This window comes from Palaemon carinicauda, chromosome 3, assembly GCF_036898095.1.
Source record: "Palaemon carinicauda isolate YSFRI2023 chromosome 3, ASM3689809v2, whole genome shotgun sequence".
Classification (NCBI taxonomy): domain Eukaryota; kingdom Metazoa; phylum Arthropoda; class Malacostraca; order Decapoda; family Palaemonidae; genus Palaemon; species Palaemon carinicauda.
Window position 1 is genome coordinate 68484655 of NC_090727.1, and position 24555 is coordinate 68509209.

Consider the following 24555-nt stretch of genomic DNA (forward strand, 5'->3'; position numbering starts at 1 on the left):
ACCCACTGTCCGCCCACCGTCCAACCACCATCCACCCACCGTCTGCCCACCATCTGCACACTGCCCGCCCACTGTCTACCCACCATCCGCCGACTGTCTACCCACCATCCGCCCACCGTCCGCCCACCGTCTACTCACCATCCGCCCACCGTCCGCCCACCGTCTACCCACCATCACCCCACTGTCCGCCCACCATCTGCCCACTATCCGCCCACCGTCTACCCACCATCCGCCCACCGTCCGCCCACCGTCTACCCACCATCCGCCCACCGTCCGCCCATCGTCTACCCGCCATCCGCCACCGTCCGCCCACCGTCTACCCACCATCTCCCCACTGTCCGCCTACCATCTGCCCACTGTTCGCTCACCGTCTACCCCCCTTGCGCCCACCGTCCGCCAACCGTCCGCCCACCGTCCGCCCACTGCCTGCCCATTGTCTGCCCACCATCCACCCACTGTCTGCCCACCGTCTGCCCACTGCCTACCCATTGTCTGCCCACCGTTCGCCCATCGTCCGCCCACTGTCCAGCCACTATCCGTCCTCCGTCCGCTCACCGTCTGCCCACCGTCTTCCCACCGTCCGCCAACTGTCCACCCACTGCCTGCCCGTCGTCTGCCCACCTGCCGCTCATCGTCCGCCCACTGTCCGCCCACCGTCCGCCCACCATTCGGCTACCATCTGCCCACCGTACACCCACCATCCGCCCACTGTCCGCCCACCGTCCAACCACCATCCACCCACCGTCTGCCCAACATCTGCACACTGCCCGCCCACTGTCTACCTACCATCCGCCGACTGTCTACCCACCATCCGCTCACCGTCCGCCCACCGTCTACTCACCATCCGCCAACCGTCCGCCCACCGTCTACCCACCATCTCCCCACTGTCCGCCCACCATCTGCCCACTATCCGCCCACCGTCTACCCACCATCCGCCCACCGTCCGCCCACCGTCTACCCACCATCCGCCCACCGTCTACCCATCGTCTACCCGCCATCCGCCCACCGTCCGCCCACCGTCTACCCACCATCTCCCCACTGTCCGCCCACCATCTGCCCACTGTCCGCTCACCGTCTACCCCCCTTGCGCCCACCGTTCGCCAACCATCCGCCCACCGTCCGCCCACTGCCTGCCCATTGTCTGCCCACCATCCACCCACTGTCTGCCCACCGTCTGCCCACTGCCTGCCCATTGTCTGCCCACCGTTCGCCCATCGTCCGCCCACTGTCCAGCCACTATCCGTCCTCCGTCCGCTCACCGTCTGCCCACCGTCTTCCCACCGTCCGCCATCTGTCCACCCACTGCCTGCCCGTCGTCTGCCCACTGGCCGCTCATCGTCCGCCCACTGTCCGCCCACCGTCCGCCCACCATTCGGCTACCATCTTCCCACCGTCCACCCACCATACGCCCACTGTCCACCCACCTTCCAACCACCATCCACCCACCGTCTGCCCACCATCTGCACACTGCCCGCCCACTGTCTACCCACCATCTGCTCACCGTCTACCCACCATCCGCCCACCGTCCGCCCACTGTCTACCCACCATCTCCCCACTGTCCGCCCCCCATCCGCCCACTGTCCGCCCACCGTCCAACCACCATCCACCCACCGTCTGCCCACCATCTGCACACTGCCCGCCCACTGTCTACCCACCATCCGCTCACCGTCTACCCACCCTCCGCCCACCATCTGCCCACTGTCCGCCCACCATCTGCCCACACTCCGCCCACCGTCTACCCACCATCCGCCCACCGTCCGCCAACCATCCGCCCACCGTCTACCCACCATCTGCCCACTGTCCGCCCACCGTCTACCCACCATCCGCCCACCGTCCGCCCACCGTCTATCCACCATCCGCCCACCGTCCGCCACCGTCCGCCACCGTCTACCCACCATTCGCCCACCGTCCGCCCACTGTCTACCCACCATCTCCCCACTGTCTGCCCACCATCTGCCCACTGTCCGCCCACCGTCTACCCACCATCAGCCTACTGTCCGCCAACCGTCCGCCCACCGTCTACCAACCATCTGCCCACTGTCCGCCCACCGTCTACCCACCATCCGCCCACCGTCCGCCCACCGTCTACCCACCATCCGCCCACCGTTCGCCACCGTCTACCCACCATCCGCCCACAGTTCGCCACCGTCTACCCACCATCTCCCCACTGTCCACCCACCATCTGCCCACTGTCCGCCCACCATCTACCCACCATCTGCCCACCGTCCGCCAACCGTCCACCCACCTTCTACCCACCATCTGCCCACTGTCCGCCCACCGTCTACCCATCATCCGCCCACCGTCCGCCCACCGTCTACCCACAATCCGCCCACCTTCTACCCACCATCTGCCCACTGTCCGCCCACCGTCTACCCACCATCTGCCCACTGTCCACCCACCGTCCGCCCACCATTCGGCTACCATCTGCCCACCGTCAGCCCACCATCCGCCCACCTTCTGCCCACCATCTGCCCACCGTCTACCCACTATCTGCCCACTGTCCACCCACCGTCTACCCACTGTCCGCCCACCGTCCGCCCACCATCTACCCACCATCTGCCCACTGTCCGCCCACCGTCTACCCACCATCCGCCCACCGTCTGCCCACCATCCGCCCAACGTCCGCCAACCGTCTACCCACCGTCCGCCCACTGTCCACCCACCATCCGCCCACCGTCTGCCCACTGCCTGCCTACTGTCTGCCCACCGTCCGCCCACCATCTGTTAACTGTCCGCCAAGTGCTCGCCCACTGTCTGCCTTCCGTCCGGCCAGCCCACCCATCCAACAAACCCTCCCCCCCCCCCTCCATTTTATTGGAAATGAAACTTTCTCCGAAATGCCAGATCTAGTTCTCATTTTAGAAATGAGTCGGAACAGAGAGGAATATCTGATTCGTGATGTGGGTGCGTTGTGAATGATTGTATCAATACAATATTTATTTCTTTTATTGTATTCATGTTTTAATTGTTAGGTCGGGTGATTTAGGTTTTTAGAAAGTTTCCTGTTATTTATCTGAAAGGTCGATTTTAACTAGTAAGGAGTTTACGCTGATAAAATTATGTAATTTAAGTTGTTGTAGTTTTGATATTAATTTTGGTTTTATAATGCTAGTAATCCAACTAACCCATTTAAAGCAAATTATGCATCTTTAATTCAATCAATCGTGTATTTCGCACTATACATCAAACACTCTTCTAAGCAAACAATATTGATGTGGAGATTAACAAATTTCTACAGTCAATTTTTTTTAGTAAGGCAGATTTGCATCGACTCTCAAGGGTGCCCTTTTAGCTCGGAAAAGTTTCCTATTAGCTGATTGGTCGGAAGTGCTTTTGTCCGACCAATCAGCCATCAGGAAACTTTTCCGAGCTAAAAGGGTATCCCTGCGAGTAGTTGCAAATCTGCCTCACTAAAGAAAATTTACTTTAGTATCACCTATAACTGCCTACATCTTTATCTTATGCATAATGAGAAATATGATTGATCAGTTAGATTTAAAATCAATCGGTGTAATCGATACCTTAAATGTCCTTTTACTCTGTTGATATCCTAAAGGTACCCTAATCTATTAACTATATCAATTCCAGGTACAGCCACAAAGCCATGTTTTTGCCAAAGTTTTTATAGTTTATATAGGAAATATTTAATTTGGTGTTGCTGCTGTTCTTAAAACATTTTATTTTTCCTTGTTTCCTTTCCTCACTGGGCTATTTTCCCTGTTGGAGCCCCTGGGCTTATAGCATTCTGCTTTTCCAACTAGGGTTGTAGCTTAGTAATAATAATATTAATAATAATAATAATTAAGCATACTTAGATCGGGTTCAATAACCACTGATGTTATGATACCAGAAAATTACAAATCATGCATTCATTTTTTATATCATAAAGGTAGCCTAATTTATTAACTTTATCAATTCCAGGCAGAATCACAAAGCCAAGGCACCCCACTGGAAGCAGGTTCCAGTCATTGAGAATAGAAGCAAAGGTAGGTGTCTCAATTAATATGCAAATGAAGCCGCTAATTGGGTAATGCCATTAGTACGCAGAAAGTTTTGTCGTGGATGCTGGAGTACTTTAACTTATTTATTACCTCCGCCAACAGAGTTGGAGGGAGGTTATGTTTTACCCTCTGTTTGTGTGTTTGTTTGAGTTTTTGTGTGTGTTTGTTCATAAACAGCTGCCTGGCCAAAATTTCAATCGTAATGAAACTTGTATGGATTAACTGTTATGTAAAAATCAGGAAATAATTAAGGTTTGGAAGGTCAAGGTCAAAAGTCGAGGTCACGGTCAAGCAAAATACCCTATTCACGTAATCAGCATTAGGTTTGAACATTGTTGTCGCAGAGACTTCAAACTTGTTTCATATTTGAATGTATGAAGATCCACGCCAATTAATACATGTTAAGGTTAATGGTCAAGGTCTGTTCTCTCCTGAGTGCCCCTCTAGTTCATTTCTTTTTCAAGTAGTGTTGTTAGCTAATTGTTAATGGTTTCTGTTGTCTTAAGATCACTCAAAATTGACCCTGTAAAGGAAGTCATTTTTAATTTGGTTTTTGATATGGACATATGTCTGGTTTGCCCTAATTTGAATTTATTAAATTCGCAACCGTTTATCAGTCTTCTCTCTCTCTCTCTCTCTCTCTCTCTCTCTCTCTCTCTCTCTCTCTCTCTCTCTCTCTCTCTCTCTCTCCTCTCACTCTCTCTCTCTTTCTCTCTCTCTCTCTCTCTCTCTCTCTCTCTCTCTCTCTCTCTTTGAAAATAGGATGTCTTTTTTCACTATTTCATTCAATATCATTCCATAATTTCTTACATTAACTACACCTCTTCATTAAACACTAACGGAGATTGAAATATATGTAATAATTATTCACAAAACTCCTTTTAAATTAGTATTTTAATACCACCAATGGCTTTGCACGTGTAATTTCCGGTGTGTTTATATATGTCTGGGTTTTGATGCGCTGGACTAGTTATTTTGGTAATCATAAAAATATTGCAGTCTCTACATTGTTTGAAGGCTTCCAGAAGGCTAAAATGGCTGGCTGCACTATTAGTAACACTTAATGCACAACCTACAACGTTTGAAGGCTTCCAGAAGGCTAAAGTTACTGGCTGCACTACCACTAACAGTTACTGTACAGCCTCCACATTGTTTAAAGGCTTCCAGAAGGCTAGAATTACTGCCTGCACTACCAGTAACACTTACTGCACAGCCTCTACAGTGTTTGAAGGCTTCCAGAAGGCCAAAATTACTGTTTGAACTACAACTAACACTTACTGCACAGCCTCTACAATGTTTGAAGGCTTCCAGAAGGCTAAAATTGCTGGCTGCTCTACCACTAACACTTACTGCACAGCCTCCACAGTGTTTGAAGGCTTCCAGAAGGCCAAAATTACTGGCTGAACTACAACTAACATTCCTTGTACAGCCTCTACAATGTTTGAAGGCTTCCAGAAGGCTAAAACTACCGGCTGCTCTACCACTAACACTTACTGCACAGCCTCTACAGTGTTTGAAGGCTTCCAGAAGGCCAAATTTACTGGCTGAACTACAACTATCACTTACTGCACAGCCTCTACAATGTTTGAAGGCTTCCAGAAGGCTAAGATTACTGGCTGCACTACTACTAACACTTACTGCACAGCCTCTCTATTGTTTGAAGGCTTGGGTTTGAGTTTTCTTGTTTATGGGTACACTCGGGCACATTATGCTATCTTATTTCTCTTCCTCTTGTTTTTATTTTTTCTATCTTTATAGTCTATATATGGAAGAATTTTTTTCCTGTTTTTACTGTTCTTGAAATATTTTATTCTAGTCAATTACTTCTTTTGTAGTCTCCTTATTTCCTTTCATCACTGGGCTATTTTGGATGTTGGAGTCCTTGGGCCTATATCATCCTGCTTTTCCCACAAGGGTTGTAGTTTAATAATAATAATAATAATAATAATAATAATAATAATAATAATAATAATAATAATAATAATAATAATAAATAATAATAATAATATAATAATGTCTTCTAAAGTATTAGAAAAAATTGTATATTTAATTAGAATTCGAAACTAATTCCTGGATAGTCTTGTGCAGCCTCTCCCCATTAATTAATTGATAATTAGTTCCCGATGATTCTCCACCAGGGCATTCATTAACGTGATCATGATACGGAGTTAGCCTCTTGTACTCTGAGTCAAAATTCTATTGGCCTTGCTCTGAGTTGTCCAGATTCGATAAAGGTTTAAAGGCCACTCGTGAATGGCAGAGGCAAGGGACAGTGACATTGCCCTAGAGACTGACCATATATACATATGATCAGCGCCCAAGCCCCCTCTCCACCCAAGCAAGGACCAGGGAGTGCCAGGTAATGGCTGTTGATGACTCAGTAGGTAACAAGGGAGAATGACAATGCCCTAGAGACTGACCGTATATAAATATGATTAGCGCGCAAGCCCCTTTCCACCCAAGCTATGACCAGGGAGTGCCAGGTAATATCTGCTGATGACTCAGCAGGTAGACTTATAAGCTTCCCCAACCCACCACCAAAGCTTGGCTCACAATAATGGTGAGGTTACAGACACTAAAGAAACTAACGTGCTTGATCGGGACTTGAACCCCAGTCTGGCAATTTCCACACAAAGACGTTTCCAATAGGACACAATTTGCTTTCCATTTTATTAAGTAAATAAATTTCAATGTAATTCTCCATAGAAACAACACTTTGGCTGTAACAGCTAAATACAGCACTAGAACAGAGCTGTATTTATGCCTTTAAAAATCAATTCGGCAAATAATCTGATTTCCATTTGAACTAAACAAATGCAACAGCTAAAGACAACACTGGAACAGAGCTGAATTTATGGCCTCCCTGTGCTTCAGATTAAATTCAAGTGACAGCTTCTCTTCCCGTTTACCTTCGGAGGGCAAATGCCCAAAACGCATAAGGATTTGACTGGCCCAACTTACGACCATCTATCGCTTTGTGTCCCTGAGAAACGATGTCATTTGGAATTTTAATACCATAGACACTCAGGTGAACAGAATCTGTTATAACTCCTCTCTCTCTCTCTCTCTCTCTCTCTCTCTCTCTCTCTCTCTCTCTCTCTCTCTCTCTCTCTCTAAAGCCTTTTACTGTTCTTGTTGCAAATCTTACTTCTCTCTCTCCATGTTTTTCTTTCTATCTATCATCCCTATTGTCTGTACACATTTATAATCTCTCTCTCTCTCTCTCTCTCTCTCTCTCTCTCTCTCTCTCTCTCTCTCTCTCTCTCTCTCTCTCTCTCTCTCAGAATATTATGGGATTTTTAGCATCGATGCCTACATTCTCTCTCTCTCTCTCTCTCTCTCTCTCTCTCTCTCTCTCTCTCTCTCTCTCTCTCTCTCTCTCGCTCCCCTACTTCCTCTTGAATATTCTTGAAGGTTCATTGTAATACAGATAAAGTTTTTCCTTACAATTACTAATTTAGATGCATCCCGCTAAGCTATTCACATTATTCCTTCATCACTTTTCCATTTCCACTCAACATTTTTATTTTTCAATTAATTTCTAGTCCAGTTACTCCTTTCCTTTCCCTGATATTCTGTAGATTTCCATCCCTTTCTCAGGTTTTATTCCATTCACTTTTCCCTGGTCTCTTGTCGATTTATCTCAAAGATTTTTAATTCAATACTGAACTGAATATAAACTTTTTTTTCTGCTGAGAGGTGATACTGTAGATCAGAAGTCTCTCTCTCTCTCTCTCTCTCTCTCTCTCTCTCTCTCTCTCTCTCTCTCTCTCTCTCTCTATATATATATATATATATATATATATATTTATATATATATACATATACAAGTATATATATATACACATATATATGTATATATTTGTATATATATATATATATATATATATGTATATATATATATATATATATATATATATATTATTTATATATACATATATATGTATATTTATATACATATTTGTACTCATATATATATATATATATATATATATATATATATATATTTATATATATATATATATATATATATATATATATATATATATATATATATATATATATATAATATATTTGTACATATATGTATATATATGATTGTATATATACATATATATATATATATATGTGTGTGTGTGTGAGCGTGCGTGCGTGTGTGTGCGTGCTTGTGTGTGTGTGCGTGCTTGTGTGTGTGTATGTATTGTAAACACTTACTGACTGGTCAAAGCGAAATGACAAATTGCAGACATGAATATTCACAGCAGATTAAAGTATTGCAAAACAACGCCGTAAAATTACATAAATTACAGCTAAGTTTTGCTTAAAGTAACGTTGCATGAAAAGATAATTTCTTTCCTAATATTGTTCTCTCTCTCTCTCTCTCTCTCTCTCTCTCTCTCTCTCTCTCTCTCTCTCTCTCTCTCTCTCTCTCTCTCTCTCTCTCATTTTCGTTTTACGAGCAATGTTGATTTGCATCCATTCCCCTTAAAGGGTCGTTCCACCGGATCGCCAGCCATCGGCCAAAATTCCCGAACGTTTGAAGAGTAACAAACTCAGTTTACTGCCTATTACACACATATGGTCAAAGACTGGGTAAAAAGTAAGATTGGGCCTCATAAAGGTCTAAGGGTCATTCATGAATGGCAGAGACAATGGACAGTGACAATACCCTTACAGGACAATACCCTAGAGACGGACCAAATATACATATGATCAGCGCCCAGGCCCTCTGTCTAACCAAACTAGGATAAAGAAGGAAGGAGGACCATTTTCATTTTTTTTTTTTTTTAGATCAGGCAAGGGCTCATACACACTTGCATCCCGTAGATGTTTAGTTGTGTTTTTAGGTTTGTAGGTGATTTGGGATATGGGATAATCTGAAACTCATATTTGTAGGTGGTTTGAGATAGGATGTGGGGCAAGGATAATCAACAACTTTTATTTATTGTAAACTGGCTTTCCATATATTTAGAGACGCCCCAGCCTCTTTTAGGTCAAAGGAAAAGGAAGAAGGTGACGGAGGGGAGGAGGGCCAGGCAATGGCTGTTGATGACTCAGCAGGTAGATCTATGGGCTCCTCAAAACCCCCATCCTTAGCTCACAAGAATAGTGAGGTTGCAGGCACTATAAGAAACTATCGAGCTTGAGCCGGGCTCTAAACCTATTCTGGCAGATCACTATTATTATTATTATTATTATTATTATTATTACTTGCTAAGCTACAATCCTAGTTGGAAAAGCAGAATACTATAAGCCCGAGGGCTCCAATAGGGAAAATAGCCCCGTGAGGAAAGAAATAAGGAAACTATAAGAAAATTAATTAATAATTAATATAAAATATTTTAAGAACAGTAACAATATCAAAATAAATATCTCATTTATAAACTATGAAAACTTTACAAAAATAAGAGGAAGAGAAATATGATTGAATGGTGTGCCAGAGTGTACCCTCAAGCAAGAGAACTCTACCCCAAGACAGTGGAAAACCATGGTACAGAAGCTATGGCACTATCTAAGACTAGAGAACAATGGTTTGATTTTGGAGTGTCCTTCTCCTAGAAGAGCTTCTTACCATCGCTGAAGAGTCTCCTCTACCATTGGCAGGGACGTTTCCAATAGGCGACCTTAGTGAAAGGAATTTTGTCCTGCATCAGATAAGGAATGATTTATATAAAAAGCAGACACAATATGCATATCTTGGGTCGATTTTTATGATTCAATTAAAATGAGTTTAATTGAATATTACGTTTGCGGTCCCAAGTGAGAGTAGTAGATAAAAGATATAAATATAAGCGAAAGATACATATGTATTTGTTAAAGCTTTTTTATTTAGGAATATAACCAGACACTTTCTCTTTATTATATAGGGGAAATGGATATCCTAAAATAACATAATCATTTAAGGAATATGCATATAGAGAAAATAGAACTTTTAAGTAATTAGAACGATATCTCTTTTTTTTATTAGTATAAAATCCAGACGACTCTCGTACCGCCCCGGGAATAAATTACCTTAGAAGAATTAGGTCTCAACTCCGTATGAAGTCTCTGTGACACCGATGTCCAAACTTATGGATGATTACGGGTATTGGACATTTCGCATGACCGTGACCTTGACCTTTGACCTTGACCCTCCAAAACTTAAACATTTTCAACTTCTTACATAACAGTTAATCCCTGCAATTTTCATTACTCTCCGATTAAAATTGTGGCCAGGAAGCTGTTCTCAAACAAACAAACACAAACAGGGGTGAAAACATAACCTCCATCCCACTTCGTGGGCGGAGGTAAAACCACATGATTACATACAAGTAAAACTCTCTTTTTTTATATAGATAAAAGCTAAAGGACTTTAGTCTCGACCAATGAATATTTTGCCTTTGAAGAATTAGGTCCAAACCTCGTTTGATTTTATGTCTTGTATACTTTTCATTTAGACCAGGTTTACAGGCCAGACTCCAATTCATGAATGGAGGGAGTAGAAAGCGGGGGAGGGAGTAGAAAGAGGAGGAGGGAGTAGAAAGAGGAGGAGGGAGTAGAAAGAGGGGGAGGGAGTAGAAAGAGGAGGAGGAGTAGAAAGCGGGGGAGGGAGTAGAAAGAGGAGGAGGGAGTAGAAAGAGGAGGAGGGAGTAGAAAGAGGGGGAGGGAGTATAGGTGTTGGGCGATGGGTGCTGGAAAAGGAAAATATACAAATCCAACGAGGATTTGTTTTCATTGTTTAATCAGTAGGATTCGGAATGTCAGGAGTCGATGTCAGGAGTCATTGTCAGGAGTCGATGTCAGGAGTCATTGTCAGGAGTCGATGACCAAGTCTGGTAAGGATGAAGGAGGAGAGGGAAGGTTTAAGACTTTTTAGTTTGGGTTATCTTTTTATTGCTAACACAAATTGGCAATAGAATTATTCTCTCTCTCTCTCTCTCTCTCTCTCTCTCTCTCTCTCTCTCTCTCTCTCTCTCTCTCTCTCTCTCTCTCTCTCTCATTTTTCTCTTCTGGTAGCGTCATCGGGTAAATGAAGGGTAAAATGTTTTGCAATTTGGAATTTCAAACGTTTGTTGTCAGGAAGTCCTCTCTCTCTCTCTCTCTCTCTCTCCTCTCTCTCTCTCTCCTCTCTCTCTCTCTCTCTCTCTCTCTCTCTCCACTTCTTATAAATATGTCTAAGAATCTCTCTCTCTCTCTCCTCTCTCTCTCTCTCTCTCTCTCTCTCTCTCTCTCTCTCTCTCTCCTGGTTTTGACTTCCTATAAGTATGTCTATAAGAATCTCTCTCTCTCTCTCTCTCTCTCTCTCTCTCTCTCTCTCTTCTCCTCTCTCTCTCTCTCTCTCTCTCTTTTCTGGTAGCGTCATCGGGTAATTGAAGGGTAAAATATTTAGCAATTTGGAATTTCAAACGTTTGCTGTCAGGAAGTCTCTCTCTCTCTCTCTCTCTCTCTCTCTCTCTCCGTCTCTCTCTCTCTCTCTCTCTCTTTACTGTTTTCACTTCTTATAAGTATGTCTATAAGAATTTCTCTCTAGAATAAAATATTTTAAGAACAGTAACAACATTAAAATAAATTTTCACATATAAACTATAAAAACTTAAGAAAAAAAAAGAGGAAGAGAATTACGATAGAATAGTGTGCCCAAGTGCACCCTCAAGCTAGAGAACTCTACCCCCAAATAGTGGGAGATCCTAGTACTGAGGCTATGGCACTACCCAAAACTAGAGAACAATAGTTTGATTTTGAAGTGTCCTTCTCCACTGAAAAACTAGACCTGATATAAAGGATACTCCAAAATCAAACCATTGTTCTCTAGTCTTAGGTAGTGCCATAGCCTCTGTACCATAGTCTTCCACTGTCTTGGGTTAGAGATCTCTTGCTAAAGGGTGCACTTGGGCACACTATGCTATCTCATTTCTCTTCCTCTTGGTATTTTAAAGCTTTTATAATTCATTTGTGAATGATTTATTTTAGTGTTATTCTTAAATTTCTCGTGTATTTTATTTCCTTATTTCCTTTCCTCACTGGGCTATATCCCCTGTTGGAGCCCTTGTGCTTATAGCATCCTGCTTTTCCAACCAGGGTTATAGCTTAGCTAGTAATAATAATAATAATAATAATAATAATAATAATAATAATAGTAAAGATAATAATATCAACAACAACAACAACCACAATAATAATAATAATAATAATAATAATAATAATAATAATAATAGTAATAATAATAATAATAATAATAATAATAATAATAATAAAATAATAATAATAATGCAAAGATCGAAAAATCACGATTCCAGCGAAACAGCTGATTGACGCAAGTGAGAGAGAGAGAGAGAGAGAGAGAGAGAGAGAGAGAGAGAGAGAGAGAGAGAGAGAGAGAGAGAGTCTAGGTGTCTGGATCGAAGCAAAAGCATCTTGATGGACAGATCTCTGAAACCCATTGGTGGAAAAGAGAAACTTGGAAAGCCTTATAAAACGAATACTTGAAGAGGCTTTGAAGAGGCAGAAGATGATACGTAGGGCAACATATTGAATTTCTTATCTTAGTTCTTACCTCGAGATCTATAGGATGGTATTTCCTCTTGCTAAAAAACAAGATGGAAAATAAATAGTCTTTTTGCCCTCAAATTGTTTACAAATGGCGAGATGCTTTTAGTTGAATGTAGTAATGATCTATCTTAGATTATTCTGAGGAAGGCAAATTTTTCGTCTTTTCAAGAAATGTAGAATTTTCTTTATGTATGTATGTATATATATGTTATATATATATATATATATATATATATATATATATATATATATATATATATATATATATATATAAAGATATATATATATATATATATATATATATATATATATATATATATATATATATATATATATATATATATATATATATATATATATATATATATATATATATATATATATATATATATATATATATATATATATATATATATATATATATATATATATATATGTATATATATATATATATATATATATATATATATATATATATATATATATATATTATATATATAAATATATATATCTATATATATATCTATATACATACATACATATACCAAAGGCACTTCCCCCAATTTTGGGGGGTTGCCGATATCAATAAATGAAACAAAACAAAAAGGGGACCTCTACTCTCTACGTTCCTCCAGCCTAACCAGGGACTTAACCGAGTTCAGCTGGTACTGCTAGGGTGCCACAGCCCAACCTCCCACATTATCCACCACAGATGAAGCTTCATAATGCTGAATCCCCTTCTGCTGCTACCTCCGCGGTCATCTAAGGCACCGGAGGAAGCAGCAGGGCCTACCGGAACTGCGTCTCAATTGCTCGCCATTCATTCCTATTTCTAGCACGCTCTCTTGCCTCTCTCACATCTATCCTCCTATCACCCAGAGCTTTCTTCACACCACCCATCCACCCAAACCTTGGCCTTCCTCTTGTACTTCTCCCATCAACTCTTGTATTCATCATCTTCTTTAGCAGACAGCCATTTTCCATTCTCTCAACATGGCCAAACCACCTCAACACATTCATATCCACTCTAGCCACTAACTCATTTCTTACACCCATTCTCACCCTCACCACTTCGTTCCTCACCCTATCTACTCGAGATACACCAGCCATACTCCTTAGACACTTCATCTCAAACACATTCAATTTCTGTCTCTCCATCACTTTCATTCCCCACAACTCCGACCCATACATCACAGTTGGTACAATCACTTTCTCATATAGAACTCTCTTTACATTCATGACCAACCCTCTATTTTTTACTACTCCCTTAACTTCCCCCAACACTTTGCAACCTTCATTCACTCTCTGACGTACATCTGCTTCCACTCCACCATTTGCTGCAACAACAGACCCTAAGTACTTGAACTGATCCGCCTCCTCAAGTAACTCTCCATTCAACATGACATTCAACCTTGCACCACCTTCCCTTCTCGTACATCTCATAATCTTACTCTTACCCACATTAACTCTCAACTTCCTTCTCTCACACACCCTTCCAAATTCTGTCACTAGTCGGTCAAGCTCCTCTTCTGTGTCTGCTACCAGTACAGTATCATCCGCAAACAACAGCTGATTTACCTCCCATTCATGGTCATTCTTGCCTACCAGTTTTAATCCTCGTCCAAGCACTCGAGCATTCACCTCTCTCACCACTCCATCAACATACAAGTTAAACAACCATGGCAACATCACGCATCCCTGTCTCAGCCCCACTCTCCCCGGAAACCAATCACTCACTTCATTTCCTATTCTAACACATGCTTTACTACCTTTGTAGAAACTTTTCACTGCTTGCAACAACCTTCCACCAACTCCATATAACCTCATCACATTCCACATTGCTTCCCTATCAACTCTATCATATGCTTTCTCCAGATCCATAAACGCAACATACACCTCCTTACCTTTTGCTAAATATTTCTCGCATATCTGCCTAACTGTAAAAATCTGATTCATACAACCCCTACCTTTTCTAAAACCACCCTGTACCTCCAAGATTGCATTCTCTGTTTTATCCTTAATCCTATTAATCATTACTCTACCATACACTTTTCCAACTACACTCAACAAACTAATACCTCTTGAATTACAACACTCATGCACATCTCCCTTACCCTTATATAGTGGTACAATACATGCACAAACCCAATCTACTGGTATCATTGACAACACAAAACACATATTAAACAATCTCACCAACCATTCAAGTACAGTCACACCCCCATCCTTTAACATCTCAGCTTTCACACCGTCCATACCTGATGCTTTTCCTACTCTTTTTTCATCTAGTGCTCTCCTCACTTCCTCTATTGTAATCTCTCTCTCATTCTCATCTCCCATCACTGGCACCTCAACACCTGGAACAGCAATTATATCTGCCTCCCTATTATCCTCAACATTCAGCAAACTTTTAAAACATTCCGCCCACCTTTTCCTTGCCTCCTCTCCTTTTAACAACCTTCCATTTCCATCTTTCACTGTCTCTTCAATTCTTGCGCCAGCCTTCCTTACTCTCTTCACTTCTTTCCAAAATTTCTTCTTATTTTCTTCATATGACTGACCCAATCCCTGACCCCACCTCAGGTCAGCTGCCCTCTTTGCCTCACGTACCTTGCGCTTTACTTCCACATTTTTTCTCTCTATATTTTTCATACTTCTCTATACTATTACTCTGCAGCCATTCTTCAAAAGCCCTCTTTTTCTCTTCCACTTTTACCTTCACTCCTTCATTCCACCATTCACTGCCCTTCCTCATACTGCCTCCAACAACCTTCTTGCCACATACATCACTTGCAATCCCAACAAACTTTTCTTTTGCTAACTTCCATTCCTTCTCTAAATTACCAGTTTCTCTTACTCTCACCTCGTCATATGCCATTTTCAACCTTTCCTGATATTTACTTTTTACCCCAGGTTTTATTAGCTCTTCAACCCTCACTAGCTCCCTTTTACATCCACCTACTCTATTCCCCCACTCTTTTGCTACAATTAATTTTCCTTCCACCAAAAAATGATCAGACATACCGTTAGCCATACCCCTAAACACGTGCACGTCTTTCAATCTTCCAAACATTCTTTTAGTTATCAACACATAATCCATTAATGCCCTTTCTACTACTCTTCCATTTGCCACTCTTACCCATGTATACTTATTTCTATCTTTCTTTTTAAAAAGTTAGCACTTATTACCATCTCTTGTTCAACACATATCTACCAGTCTCTCACCACTCTCATTTTCACCATACTTCCCAATGACACCTTCTACCTCTCCAGCGCCCACTCTAGCATTTAAGTCACCCATGACAACTACATAATTCCTTCTACCCAGTCCTTCTACACACCTAGTTAATTCATTCCAGAACTCATTCCGCTCTTCTTCACTTTTCTCACTACCTGGCCCATACGCACTGACAAACGCCCAACATTCCCTACCCAACCTAACCCTTACCCATATATATATATATATATATATATATATATATATATATATATATATATATATATATATATATATATATATATATATATATATATATATACACACACACACATATATATATATATATATAAAGTATATGTATATAATATATATATATATATATATATATATATATATATATATATATATATATATATATATATATTATATATATTATATATATATATATATATATATATATATATATATATATATATATATATATATATATATATATATATATATAATAACTAAATATTTACCCCAGGCATGAATCCTAAATTATTTATCTTACTATATTGTAAAATCAATAAATACTCAGTGAATCATAAAAAAACAGCTTAATGATAACGTCGGACGAAATATGCATAAAGAAACCTTTAAAAAAAAATATAGATTCAATATATCATTTTATCCATATATATAGGGTCAAGTTATCTGTGTACGCAAGTCTTTTCTATCTAAAATCAAGATAGTATTACTATTTTTATTCGTTATTGCCAAATTGTAATTTTCTGTTTTACATCTTGAAAAATCGAACCAATTTTTACATTATCAATCATTATCTTCGGTGTTCATTTATCTATGAAAAATTCCACATCACAGCATTACACTATTTAACAGTTATCCTACTAAAGAAAAGCAAAAAAAAAGAAAAAAAAAAAAGTGTTTCAGAAAGCAAAACAGAGTTCGCAAAAGCTTTATTTACATCGTCCATGGATAAACAACCTTAGTACACTTTCAGAGATCTTGCCTTTGAGGGAAGGTGTACGTTATACTGCCCTCTGGAAAAGCTTATAGTTTCTTGTTACTCAGTGTAGTTTATTTCCGTGAATTGAAGTTGTGTTTACTGAAGGTTCGTCTATTGCATCGGAAATGGAAGAATTCTAATTTTGACGGTAAGAGTTCACTGAGGGTTTCCAACTATTGTTTTTGTTCATATTAACGGGTGTAGATCCCATCAATTGAAAATTCTAATTTTGACGGTAAGAGTTCACTGAAAGTTTCCAAGTATTTTTTTTTGTTCGTAATAATCTGTGTAGATTCCATCAATTGAAGAATTCTAATTTTGACGGTAAGAGTTCACTGAGGGTTTCTAAGTATTGTTTTTGTTCATATTAACGGGTATGGACTTGGTAATCCAGTGAGTAGTTTAAGATTCGCTAGAGACGCTCATAGTTGAAGTCTTGGCTTTAATTAAAATTGCCACTGAAAATTTACGACAGTTTTAAAATTGGCTAATTATAGCTGCGAAGCTTATTCTGGTTTAATAATCTTCTATCTTGGTTATACTGAAATATGTAATAATGAGATGTAAGAAATATGTATTGTATTGATTTTATACAATGAATGAATGTATACAAAAGTATTCTTATGACTAAATAACTTTGTTTTATGGTTGTTACGGTGCTTTACAATTGACAACAAAATTTTCATAGTTTTAATTTATTACTAACGATAGTTATGGGACTTGAGCGGAATAATTTAAAAAATTAATTCAAAGGATTTTACGTTCGAAGATGACCTGTTAAATTTCAATATTCGAAAGATTTTTTTTTCCCTAATTTTAAGAGCAGCTTATAGTTACTCGCATATTGTTGAATATAAATACCTTTCTAAATGTAGTTTTCTAGATTTTTGCAAAGTGTTTTGTGTTCTAGATCTTTGTCAGGTGCAAAAGTTCTAAATAGATTTTTTTTTCAGTCGCAAAAGCCTTATCCTGTTCAGGTGCAAAAGTTCTACAATTTTCCATGCGCAAAAGTTGTGTCCTATGTCAGGTCAAAAATTATGTTCTTTGTCAGGTGTAAAAGGTTTATCCTTTTTCAGTTGCAAAAGTACTTTCCTATGTCAGGTGCAAAAGTTCAATACTACGTCAGGTCCAAAACTTTTATCCAATGTCATGTGCAAAAGTTCTAACCAACGTCAGAATCAAAAGTTCTATTCTGTGATAGGTGCAAAAGTTCTATCGTATGTCCGATGCAAAGATTCTAGCCTATGTCCAATGCAAAAGTTCTATCCTATGTCAGGTATAAATTTCTGTCCTTTGTCAATAGCAAAATTCCGTCCTTTGTTAGTAGAAAAAGTTCTGTCCTATGTCAGTATCAAAAGATCTGACCATTGTCAGGTGCAAAAGTTATGTCCTCTTATTAGGTGCAAAAGTTCCGTACTATTTCAGGTGCAAAAGTTCTATCTTTGTTCAGGTGCAAAAGTTATGTTACTTGTCAGGTGCAAAAGATATGTTCTTCTTCAGGTGCAAAAGTTATGTTCTTCTTCAGGTGCAAAAGTTCTATGTTAGGTGGAAAAGTTCTAGTCTATGGTAGGTGCAAGAGTTCTATACTATGGCAGGAACAAAAGTGCTACCTTTGTCAGGTGCAAATGTACCATCCTTTGCCAGGTGCCAAAGTTCTATCCTTTGCCCGGTGCCAAAGTTCTATCCTTTGCCCGGTGCCAAAGTTCTATCCTCTGCCCGGTGCCAAAGTTCTATCCTCTGCTCGGTGCCAAAGTTCTATCCTCTGCTCGGTGCCAAAGTTCTATCCTCTGCTCGGTGCCAAAGTTCTATCCTTTCCCCGGTGCCAAAGTTTTCTCCTTTGCCCGGTGCCAAAGTTCTATCCTCTGCTCGGTGCCAAAGTTCTATCCTCTGCCCGGTGCCAAAGTTCTATCCTCTGCCCGGTGCCAAAGTTCTATCCTCTGCTCGGTGCCAAAGTTCTATCCTTTCCCCGGTGCCATAGTTCTATCCTTTGCCCGGTGCCAAAGTTCTATCCTTTGCCCGGTGCCAAAGTTCTATCCTCTGCTCGGTGCCAAAGTTCTATCCTCTGCTCGGTGCCAAAGTTCTATCCTCTGCTGGGTGCCAAAGTTCTATCCTTTGCCCGGTGCCAAAGTTCTATCCTTTGCCCGGTGCCAAAGTTCTATCCTTTGCCCGGTGCAAAAGTTCTCTCCTTTGCCCGGTGCCAAAGTTCTATCCTCTGCTCGGTGCCAAAGTTCTATCCTTTGCCCAGTGCCAAAGTTCTATCCTCTGCTCGGTGCCAAAGTTCTATCCTTTCCCCGGTGCCAAAGTTCTATCCTTTGCCCGGTGCCAAAGTTCTATCCTTTGCCCGGTGCCAAAGTTCTATCCTCTGCTCGGTGCCAAAGTTCTATCCTCTGCCCAGTGCCAAAGTTCTATCCTCTGCTCGGTGCCAAAGTTCTATCCTTTCCCCGGTGCCAAAGTTCTATCCTTTGCCCGGTGCCAAAGTTCTATCCTCTGCTCGGTGCCAAAGTTCTATCCTTTGCCCCGGGGTGCCAAAGTTCTATCCTCTGCTCGGTGCCAAAGTTCTATCCTCTGCTCGGTGCCAAAGTTCTATCCTTTGCCCGGGGGCCAAAGTTCTATCCTCTGCTCGGTGCCAAAGGTCTATCCTCTGCCCGGTGCCAAAGTTCTATCCTCTGCTCGGTGCCAAAGTTCTATCCTCTGCCCGGTGCCAAAGTTCTATCCTTTGCCCGGTGCCAAAGTTCTCTCCTTTGCCCGGTGCCAAAGTTCTATCCTCTGCTCGGTGCCAAAGTTCTCTCCTTTCCCCGGTGCCAAAGTTCTCTCCTTTGCTCGGCGCCAAAGTTCTATCCTCTGCTCGGTGCCAAAGTTCTCTCCTTTGCCCGGTGCCAAAGTTCTATCCTCTGCTCGGTGCCAAAGTTGTATCCTCTGCTCGGTGCCAAAGTTTTATCCTTTCCCCGGTGCTAAAGTTCACTCCTTTGCCCGGTGCCAAAGTTCTATCCTCTGCTCGGTGCCAAAGTTCTATCCTCTGCTCGGTGCCAAAGTTCTCTCCTCTGCCCGGTGCCAAAGTTCTATCCTCTGCTCGGTGCCAAAGTTCTATCCTCTGCCCTGTGCCAAAGTTCTATCCTCTGCTCGGTGCCAAAGTTCTATCCTTTCCCCGGTGCCAAAGACCTCTCCTTTGCCCGGTGCCAAAGTTCTATCCTCTGCCCGGTGCCAAAGTTCTATCCTCTGCTCGGTGCCAAAGTTCTATCCTCTGCTCGGTGCCAAAGTTCTATCCTTTCCCCGGTGCCAAAGTTCTATCCTTTGCCCGGTGCCAAAGTTCTATCCTTTGCCTGGTGCCAAAGTTCTATCCTTTGCCCGGTGCCAAAGTTCTATCCTTTGCCCGGTGCCAAAGTTCTATCCTTTGCCCGGTGCCAAAGTTCTATCCTTTGCCCGGTGCCAAAGTTCTATCCTTTGCCCGGTGCCAAAGTTCTATCCTTTGCCCGGTGCCAAAGTTCTATCCTCTGCTCGGTGCCAAAGTTCTATCCTTTGCCCGGTGCCAAAGTTCCTGTAATCCAAATAAGGCTGCTGCAGTCTAACTTAATTTTTGCTATGGAGCTTAACATTCTGCAATTAAGTTTTACGAGTAGAAAATAATTTTGGATTAAAAAATGTTTTTGGTGTTCCATTTCATGAACTTTAAAAACTAACATGAACACAAATGTGTGGATTAATATGCATAACAATGAGCAGACCAATAATACCACAAATGAGATTGAAAAAAAGGCATCTCGTACCTCCTATGCCTAAAAATATTGGGGACCGTAGTAGGAAGCCTAGGATTTTGGAGGGGAACCCCAAAGAGTAGTAGACTGCTCACATCAGAAACAAAAGGTATGCATAAATCACACCGTTGCTTTCAAGAAAATATATGTTTGGTACTTCATCCTTAAATTCCTACACGGATGTAAGTAGTTGACTGACAGTGATGCCTCCTAACCTAACATAGGAACGTGGATCCTTTCCTTGACGGTATCGTAAACACTTGGACTCCACGTAATCTTGTCTTTAACACCCTGCAAATCCAGTAACATTTCAGGGAAGTATCCTTGCCTTAACCTAACCTGGGGGAAGTATAGGGGAGTGGTATGTGATAAGAAGAGTCTTTACAATTTATAGAATATGAAATATCTGTTTTGATGTTATTACTATTTTTGAAATATTTTGTTTTAATTGTTCATTATATCTCAGATCGTTTATTTATTTCCTTATTTCCTTTCCTCACTGGGCTATTTTTCCCTGTTGGAGCCCTTGTTTTTCCAACTAGGGTTGTAGCTTAGCTAGTAATGATAATAATAATAAAATGCTAATCAAGTTAAAAACAAAGATCATAGAAATAAGACCAGTGTTAATGTATGGATGAGAAACATGGGCTCTTAAGATGAAAAGAGAAGACAGAGATTCAGGATTATAGAGATGAGAATGCTGATAGGGTTTATGGAAATACCAATGCTTGAAAGATGGTAAAGGTTACAGAGGTGATTAGAATGTCACGACCGAGATGGTGTGGCATGCGTTGAGGATGGATGGTGAGGAGGGCTTGGGAGGAACGTGAATTTAATATGTTGCTCGACCTTGACCTTGGCCTTTGACCTTAACATATATTAATTGGCGTGGATTTTCATACACTCAAATATGAACCAAGTTTGAAGTCTTTGGGGACAACGATGTCCAAACCTATGGCTGAGTAAGTGAATTGGACATTTTGCTTGACTTTTGACCTTGACTTTCCAAAATTTAATAATTTCCAGCTATTTATATAACAGTTAAACCCTGCAAGTTTCATTACGATTAAAATTTTGGCCAGAAAGCTGTTCACTAACAAACAAATACACTAACACACAAACAGGGGGTAAAACATAACCTTCCAACTTCGTTGGCGGAGGGTAATAATACTAGGAAGATATGATAAAATAATCTAGGTTTTCTCAAAGCTTTTTACTATCGTTACCACAACCACAAGCAATATTGTGATAAGCTCTTCATTAAACTCCTACCCCATTCCCTCTTCAGTTAAGGGAAACGTAATACACTGACAGTCAAAAGAGCCATTAAAAAGCCAAAGTTACCATTAACTGCAGAACACTTACTGGAGCAATCGAGAAAATAACCTTTCTGACATTTGACTCGCTTACATCACAAAGACATAATGGCAGTCTTAATTTTCTTTTGGCATTGAATAGCACGAATGTACGGGGGGGGGGGGGGGGGCTAGGAGTTGTTAGTTGAACAGGCTCACATTAGTCCTTTTATAGTTTATATATCAAATATCTGGTTTAATGATGTTAATGTTTTTGAAATATTTTTTTTTTTATTTTTCATTACTTCTTATATCGTTTATTCATTTCCCTTATTTCCTTTCCTCACTTGGCTATTTTTCCCTGTCGGAGCCCTTGGGCTTATAGCATCTTTCGTTTCCAACTATGTTTGTAGCTTGGCTAATAATAATAATAATAATAATAATAATAATAATAATAATTACGTCCGCCGACGAAGTTGGAAGGAGGTTATGTTTTACACCCTGTTTGTGTATTTCTGTGTGCGTTTGTTTGTGAACAACTTCCTGGCCACAATTTAGATCGTAGAGTAATGAAACTTGCAGGGATTAAAGGGTATGTAAAAAAATGGAAGTGATTAAATTTTGAAAGGTCAAGGTCAAAGGTCAAGGTCATGGTCAAGCAAAATGTACAGTTCCCGTAATCAGCCATAAGTTTGGACTTCGCTGTCACAGACTTCCAAATTAGTTCATATTTGAGAGTAGGAAAATCCACACCAATGAATACATGCTAAGGTCAGAGGTCAAGGTCGAGCAAAAGATCGAGAAATAACCTGCCGTGACGGAGGTCTGCGCTATACTGATTGCCCCTCTAGTTATTATAGTAATGAATCTATTTACATCACATTATTTCGTTTACCATTATCATTCATAAATTTACTGAGTCTCGCTTTAAGAAAATATCACGTTCAGAAACTGCTTCATTACCCTCCAATGGTGATATGTTGGTAATGTCCATGCCTGGTGATCGCCCGACCGGGGATTGAGTCCCTCCTAAAACTCGTTAGTTCCATTTGTCGCTGCAACCTCACCATCCTTGTGAGCATAGGATGTGGGTTTTAGGGGAGCCTATAGGTCTATCTGTTGAGTCATCAGCAGCCATTGCCTGGGCCCTCCTTAGTCCTAGCTTGGGTGGAGAGGGGGCTTTAGCGCTGATTGTATGTATATATAGTCAGTCTCCTGCTTCACAGGGTAATATCACTGTCCCTTGTCTCTGCAATTTATGAGCGGTCTTTAAACCTTTAAACCACATGCATGGCTTTAATGCGCTTTGAAAACCAATTCTAGATTTAGATAATTTTACTTTAAAAAGAAGTTTTTTTTAGCGGTAGACAACTAAAACACTTAATAAATTGAGAAAAAAAATTATTTTTTATAAAGAGATTTTCAGTGAGTACTTGAGACGGACATTTTTCAAATTTACATATATTACAGCAGATTTTTTTTTCTTTTTTAATTATTTGTTCTTTTCATTGCCTTATATTATATGATATACTTCATGAATAATTCAAATTCCAGTTTTAGGAAAGGTTTTGAATAAAATATTTTTTCTCTCTCTCTCTCTCTCTCTCTCTCTCTCTCTCTCTCTCTCTCTCTCTCTCTCTCTCTCTCTCTCTCCACTTATATCGTTTTATCTTAAAAGTGATGGTTCCTATAAGTCAATCTCGTTTTCCGAAAGTAGTTAGTGAGGGGATAACCTGTTTTGCGTGCTCTGTATTTAGCTGGTGTCAAAGAATAGGTTTACAAGGGTAATAGGGACACTGACTTTCTCAAGAAAAAGGATTGTGTTGGATGAGAGAGAGAGAGAGAGAGAGAGAGAGAGAGAGAGAGAGAGAGGAGAGAGAGAGAGAGAGAGAGAGAGAGGTGGGGGTTAACAGGCAGGTACCAGTATGAAATAAAAATCAATGTTATTAGCTTAGATTTGATTGAAACGAAGTCTTGTTATCTTGCTAAGAATCTCTCTAATTCTCGAGTTCCCAATGTCCTAGTTTCACACCGCCATTTGGTTTAACCTTGCCACGTCAATATCTGTCTTACTAAATGTACAAGTATTGAAAATTCACGCTTTAGCCTCGTGTTTATTAATAGGTTCATTTGCTCGGTTAGTTTGTTGGTTTAGACGAGTTGCAGTTAGGGTTAGTGTTCTCTTGCTTGAGGGTACATTCAGGCACATTATTCTGTTTTCGTATTTCCTTTCCTCACTGGGCTATTTTCCTTGTTGGAGCCCGTGGGCTTATAGCATCATGCTTTTGATTAGGGTTGTATGTAGCTAGTAATAAAATTAATAACTAGAGGGGTACTCAGTAGAACGCAGACCTCCGCCACGGCAGCTTATTTTCAATCTTTTTCCCTTCTTTGACCTTCACCTTTGATTTTAACATGTATTAAATGGCTGGGATTTTTATACAATCAAATATGAACCAAGTATGAAGACTATGACAATGACGTCCAAACTTATTGCCGATTACGTGAATTGGACATGTAGCTTGCCCGTTACCTTGACCTTCCAAACCTAACAATTTCCAGCTTGTTCACAAACAAACACACACACAAATTACATACACAAAAACAGGGGCGAAAAAAACTAACCTCCTTCCAACTTCGTTGGCGTAGGAAGTAGTAGTAGTATTAATGCTAATAATAATAATAATATTATTATTATTATTATTATTATTATTATTATTATTATTATGATGATGATGATGACAGCACG

General features: G+C 40.9%; 1 protein-coding gene across 1 annotated transcript in view; it reads left to right on the top strand.

The window, feature by feature from the left end:
* LOC137632329 (uncharacterized) overlaps positions 1-24555 on the top strand; it is a 27004-nt gene that overhangs the window by 944 nt on the left and 1505 nt on the right. Inside the window, exons 2-3 of the mRNA XM_068364259.1 lie at positions 1-2752; positions 3922-3986. The exon at positions 1-2752 is cut by the window's left edge and continues 452 nt beyond it. Coding sequence (XP_068220360.1) covers positions 1-2752; positions 3922-3986 — 2817 coding nt within the window. The remainder of the gene's footprint in view (positions 2753-3921; positions 3987-24555) is intronic.